This window comes from Nilaparvata lugens, chromosome 5 (genome assembly GCF_014356525.2).
Source record: "Nilaparvata lugens isolate BPH chromosome 5, ASM1435652v1, whole genome shotgun sequence".
In the NCBI taxonomy this organism is placed as follows: Eukaryota; Metazoa; Arthropoda; class Insecta; order Hemiptera; family Delphacidae; genus Nilaparvata; species Nilaparvata lugens.
Window position 1 is genome coordinate 52,038,919 of NC_052508.1, and position 6,645 is coordinate 52,045,563.

General features: G+C 32.4%; 1 protein-coding gene across 1 annotated transcript; it reads right to left on the reverse strand.

The window, feature by feature from the left end:
• Positions 1-4,375: 4,375 nt before the first annotated feature.
• On the reverse strand, positions 4,376-5,552 carry LOC111045267 (longitudinals lacking protein-like). Its single transcript, XM_039428677.1, has 2 exons — positions 4,980-5,552; positions 4,376-4,914 (listed from the first exon to the last, which is right to left on the reverse strand). The coding sequence occupies exon 1, from the start codon at positions 5,462-5,464 to the stop codon at positions 5,054-5,056; it is 411 nt and encodes a 136-aa protein (XP_039284611.1). The 5' UTR covers positions 5,465-5,552; the 3' UTR covers positions 4,376-4,914; positions 4,980-5,053.
• Positions 5,553-6,645: the final 1,093 nt, after the last annotated feature.

Genomic DNA, 6,645 nt, shown 5'->3' on the forward strand with positions numbered 1-6,645 from the left:
TACACAGGGGTGCCTACCCATCTTCAAGCACATTAACACACCTCGCCCCGCCCATAAAAATTCTATCTGAAAAAAATTGACTTTCGGAAAAATTCTGCTTCTCCCGCCTCTTACGAAAAAAATGCCAGGAAAAATTCGGCTCCTGGCTTCTCCCTCTCTAACGATAAAAAAATCGTCAGTAGTCATTTAAAACATGTCTGGCCTTTTTTGGACCCCTCAAAATGATTTGAGTCCCGATTTCTTCAAGTGCATCCAAACCCCAAGTCCCCCTCTTGGACACCGCCGTTTTCCAGAAATTCACATATTTCGTAAGTAGTCACTTGGTAAAGGATTACGGTATCACTAGTCATTTTCATTTGTCACTTATTATTCATTAAAAATGTTACACAGTAATAAAATACATTATTAATAAGATTACTAAATACATTAGTAATAAGTACATTAATCATCCCTTATTGGAGTTATTAAATAAATGAAATGAAAATTTATTTTGCCAAAAACAAAATACAAAAAATAAATATAAGTATATGCTACTTCACTTAAATATTTGTAAATTATGAATAAAGATGCATTTGCCTAGTCTGTGCTAAAATTTAGAAGATATTTTTAATGAACCCCATATTTTGAATCATAATGTTTCTTCAAAAGTTTAGAAACCCCTTTTTTCTATTTTCCTCAAAATTGTAATGGAACAATGTAAGGTGATTTAACACAAACATAAATCATGGTCAGAAAAGTGAACATGTTTTTATTGAACTGCTTCAAATTACAAAAACAATAAGATAGAGTAGTGATGTTTATATGAGCTCAGTAATGATAAAAGGAACTAAAAATTCAATTGGAACTAGAAATAAATTTCTTGGTCTACTAAAAGATTTGATGGTGTTTTTTCAAGCACTGGTCTATACGAAACTCATTTGACTGTGTTTGAGTAAAATATGCCGCTTCAGATTTCCAACGTGCTTTGTTTTGTAGCTACAATATTCGCAGACTAAATTCGCTTCCTTTCCACATTCATGTTTCAGGTGAGTGTGCAAACTGGTTTTGTGCTTATAGAATTTGTTACAGTTGGGACAAACGTGATTTTTGTGAAGCACACTTGATAGCAGATTGTTGGAGACTGAATTTGGAGAATATTCATGTGAGAGGTCATTCAGTGAATGTTGCAAACTGCTGTGGATCGAACCTGAAATGAAATATAAAGGGTCAAATTATTATTAATTCATTAGTACAGTGACAAATAACACAATTAACGTGAGAGTGCACCAGGCTTATAGCCCAAATATGAGCATTATATTCCAATATTGGAGATTGGAAATGAGCCTACCTTGAAATAATCTCTTATTAATATAATTTAAATATTCAACACCTAATCAAATTTATCTGTTGGTAAGACTTGGCTTGGGTTTTTGAAACCCATGTAGTGATGATAAATCATTATTAATATAAAATATTTCCCAAAACTTTTGTTCAAAATTACAAAACCTAATCTATCAGTTGAATTTAATTCCAACCTCAAATAGAAATTAATTTCTTGGGGGAGAAGGCATTCAAATAAAACAAACCAGTAAAGTAATGGACTTTTAAAGCTATTCAACATAATTTATATTTCAATGAGACAGGAAATTCAAATTAGTGGTACAATAACATACAGTACATTTTGTTATATCGGTGTCTGGTAGCTTAGTTGATTATTGGAAGAAGCTCGCTGGTGAAATTCGAAAGCATTTAGAGAGTGATACACTGACCCAGCTACAAATTAGTTTATCAAATAAGAGAGGAACACTGCCTTTGTTCCAAAAGCAAAGAATCAATGCTAAAATGAATTGAGCCCGCCACTTGTCGGGCTAAAACTGTAACAAGGTTCTACATTAATTATTAAGGACAAGTCATTCCCACTGGCTTGGAGAGACGACCTCGTGACCAAGCCAGAAAACTGCGGAGAAAAATAGCACTTCTGGTGACGTCAGCACAGGTAAGGGCTCCTACACCATTAAAAACAATAGCTGATATAGATCAGCTGAAACCAACTGATTTTTATTGGTGTAGGAGCCCTACCTGTGCTGACGTCACCAAATCCACTACGGCTTTGTTTACGGAGGTAGTGGTACAAGGAGCTCTGAAGCAGACTGCGTTCTTGAAATTCTTGGGGGTAGGCTCAAAAAAGGATTCGCAAAAAAGGTCAGCGGTGTTTTCAAAAAAAATTTTTTTTTGTATGGGGGGAGTAAGAAGCTGACTTTTTTCTTAATTTAGGGGGAGAGGTGCTTCCATGGGCTTGAGGGTGGCTTTTATTAATTAATTAGGTACTTTAAAACCAATTCCCTCAGGGATAGAAGACTACCAGAAACTGAAAAACATTCATGATAATAAAAGAATGATTCATTCTGATACTGTAAAAACAAACAATAAATGTAACCATTACCGGAGAAAAATCATTGATACTTTCTCTAAATCATTTTAATTTCAATATTTTCTTCACAAAAAGGAGCCATTAAATAGTATAGGAATCAGGAAAGAGAATAGTTTATCGCTTTCCCTGTAAATAATTAAGCTACAGTTATTTGAGTTATTGTAGTAATTTAGAACCCTTGCAATAATTTACTCACAGTAAAAATAATAAATTGATTGAGCTTTATAATTCAATATCAAATCTCAAATGAAAACAAGATTCCAAGGTTATAAATCAATTGGTCAAAGTATTTTTCATAGAACAATAGATAGTTTACTTTATTCATCTATTTATGTAACAAAAACGATTATGTAAAAACATTTATTTTATTTCTTCCTTATGAAGTACAATTCGTTATTATTTAACTGTCGGAATACCACATGGTTATACTCTTAAGCTGGGTTTACACCAAAGTTATTAACAAAGTTTTAATAATTTAATCCTTATAGATTCTATTAGATTGGACGGAACTTGACAAACACATATGTTCATCATGTGTACGTATGATAAGTTATGTTCAATCTAATAGAATCTTTAAGGATCAAGTTATTAACATTTTGTTAATAGCTTTGGTCTAAACATAAAATTGAACATAACTTATCATACACATGATAAACGTATGGGTTTGTCAAGTTCCGTTCAATCTAATAGAATCTATAAGGATTAAATTATTAACATTTTGTTAATAACTTTGGTCTAATCATAAGATTAATCATAACTTATCATACACATGATGAACATTTATGTGTTTGTCAAGTTCCGTTCAATCTAATAGAATCTACAAGGATTAAGTTAATAACATTTTGTTAATAACTTTGGTGTGAACGCAGCTTTACAAAAATGGATGTGCTCTGATGAAATAAACGACTTAGAACCGAATTCACCAAAACGAAAACTTTGGTTGAGTTCAAAATCAACTGCCGCTCAAACCTAGTTTTCGTTTTTGGTGAATTCGGACCTTTCAGTAAGATTCACTTCAAACTGCTGGCTTTCACCCGTAGTGCTTCCGATTCAAATAATACTGTTACCATAGAGAAGAGATACGGTATTATTTATTTGTCTTTGCTATTATAGCTAGTACTGGTTGAATGGAAAGCGCTGGTGTTATTTAAAAGGAATGCTGCCACATTAAAGTGAAATTCACTGTACAAAGCGGATCATTTAATTGCATCTATTCAGTTATAATATCAAGCGCGAGACTGTTATAATGTCTGTTAGCAATATGAACTTTGAGAGATCTCCTGCGCTTGCATCTATAGGAACAGTATGGACACGCAAATCTCGGCTCTACTCCGCACTCGTTCTTCAAATGGTGTCTCATGTCTCTTTTGAACCGATACGTTCTACCGCACTGGCTGCATGGGTATCTAACTTCGTCATTAATCACTTGGAAGTCAACTGAAATCATGGAAATCAATAGTGATGATACAAAATACAGAAGCAGTGTTATCGAAAAAAATAAATAAAAATTATTTGTAGAAGTTGAATGACTTTGGAAACAACTGGAATCATAGAAATCGATAACTTACTGATAAAACACTTATATCATCAAAAATCTTGGAGAATAAAACTTATTTGTAGGGGGAAGTTGAGTCACTTCAAAGTCAACTGAAACCATTAAATAGATGGTGATGAAACACACAGCAGTGTTATCAACAAAAGTAGTAATACGGTAACAACTTTAAAAAAGACAATTAGTCATGGAAATTAAAATATGTAAAACTTTGAAGTACTAGGTGAAAAATTAACACAATTCAATTCTATACAGAGACGATATATTATTTATTTCTCCAAGACACAAGTAGATAGCCTGTATTTCTGCGTATATCAGTGAAATAAATATCAACAACAATAAACTAATGGTCAATAAGAATAAACTAATCAATAAAAATATAGTAAGGAATAAAATCAAACGACAAGCATTCCAAAAATGTGTTTAATTGCTTCAGAAAGGTTGTATAATAGTCGAGAAAAACATAAAAAATGCTTAAACAGAACAAAAACGTTTAAAAATACTGCGTTTCTGTGAAATACTGTGTAATTTGAATTGTTTAGTAACAAATAATGTACGGTAATAGTTTTATAGAAGTGGAAACTTGAGAATGAAATATTCCGACTCATATTACATAAAAATGAACATAATATAATGTTCAACAACAACAGTATCTGTTGTGAGATTATTTTTTTCGTTCTACTCATCCAAATATTTCAGTGCTTATATTATATTATATTATAATATAGTTTATGATATCACATCATCACTAGCTCTCTATGAGTTAGCGAAGACCAACTTTCTATAATCTATGGAGCATCATGATTTTCCTTAAGTGTTATATTATCAAATATCATGTCAGCAAAGTTGAAAATTGTCTGCTCTACGTCATAGCAGCTATAAATATGAAATCGTATGTACAACTTACTGTGATGTGTGGTAGATATTGAATGATAACAACTTGTAACTATATCCTAGCGTTCACTATAGATTGATAATGGTGTAGCAACAGAAACTGGTACCTCAATTTAGTTGAGAAATAAATCAGTGGTTTTGATGTCAAGTCGTTTTCATTCATATTTATATTTGATATTTCATCCATCTCCAGCATTCTAGGAATTGGAGAACATCATCTTGCTGATGTCTAGCTTCTCACTCTTGACAATGTCGGTGTGTTTGAGTGCCACATGCCTGCGCATATTTCCCACCTGTTTACACCTGTGCGCACAAAACGGACACTTGAAATTTGGATCTTTTCCGCACTCGTAGAGCGTGTGGACGCGGCGACTGGCCTTGTGCAGGTAGACTTTGCCGCACTTGTGGCAGGGGTACTCGCCCAACTGGTTTCCGTCGATTTGGTCGGTTGATGGTGGCTGCTGGGAAACCACGGCAACGTTTCTGAGAAACGTCGGATTGTGCCCTGGTAGCCCCTGGAACGGATCTGGAAAACGTTGTGAGATTAATGATAAACTGGAATGTTGAATAATATGTTGTGTTGAATGAATATCATTACATCTCACCATACCAACAACAGTATCTGTTGTGAGATTATTTTTTCCGTTATACTCATCAAAGTATTTCAGTGCTTCGATGGATTATACTGATTCTATAAAAATACTATTCATTCAATGAATTTCTATTGTGAAGTTCAAGGATTATATTGACAATTTCAAAAATGATAAATGAAATTGAAAAGGATTGGGAGGAAAGAGTAATTGATAAGTGAGTAAGTGAAGGATGCATGAGTAAAACTGGAATCGAATGTGGAAAATCTATTTTCTTCTCAACACACTGAAACATTTTTGTGATAAAACTAGGCTATGTTAATCCTATGGGAATACTATTATGTTTTTATTGAACTTCTGTTATGGAATTTAATAATTGTTTTGGAGATGTTTTCAAATTGAAAAAGTACTTATTGTAAAGTAAGAATTTGGATCTAAAATTGATTGTGAAGTGCGATTTTGAAACAAATTGTGATTTTAATATTATTGTCACGTACGAATTCGAAACTGAAATTTATTAATAGCAGAATAGAACAAATAGGCATGCGAGCAAACTGTGGAAAAGTAATATTAAAAAATCAATTAATGAGGAAAGATGGGAATTTAAGGATGAGGATCTGGATACTAGACACAAATACAATAAGTGACCCATATTATGTTGTATATATATGATGAATGAGATGAAAAAATAAATATAATTGGATTGATAGGATATCTTCTTGAGTTCCTATAGATTGAGAATAATATGTATTTGGAGAATAAGTAGGTCTATTCTTCACAGGAATGTGTTTACTTATTCACAAAGCAGAAGCCTATTATATGGCGAATCAATTAATTTGTTTCCCAATCAGCAATCACCAAAAATTAAGGAATACAATAAACACATTTATAAGAAAAATTAAAATTTTGAACTAAGCAAATACGTTTTTTTCTAGGAGCAAACGAATAAATGATGCGGATAGAATAAAGCATGATAGAAAAGTCTACAGATTCTCTTTGTGTAGTAGAGAAGTTGATATTGTGGTAAATTATTCATAACAAATAATAATAAAAAAAGACAATTTGTTTTTGACAATTTCTATTTATTTAAAAGCCTACAGAGGTAATGCAGAAGTCATAACTGAGAGATCCAAATAAATACAAATATGATCAATGAGCTTCAACTTTTTGGACTTTCCACGCATATTAAGCAGTTTTAA

Coding starts and splice junctions, on each gene's coding strand:
- LOC111045267 (XM_039428677.1), bottom strand. CDS start 5,464: ATGGTGAGATGTAATGATATTCATTCAACACAACATATTATTCAACAT.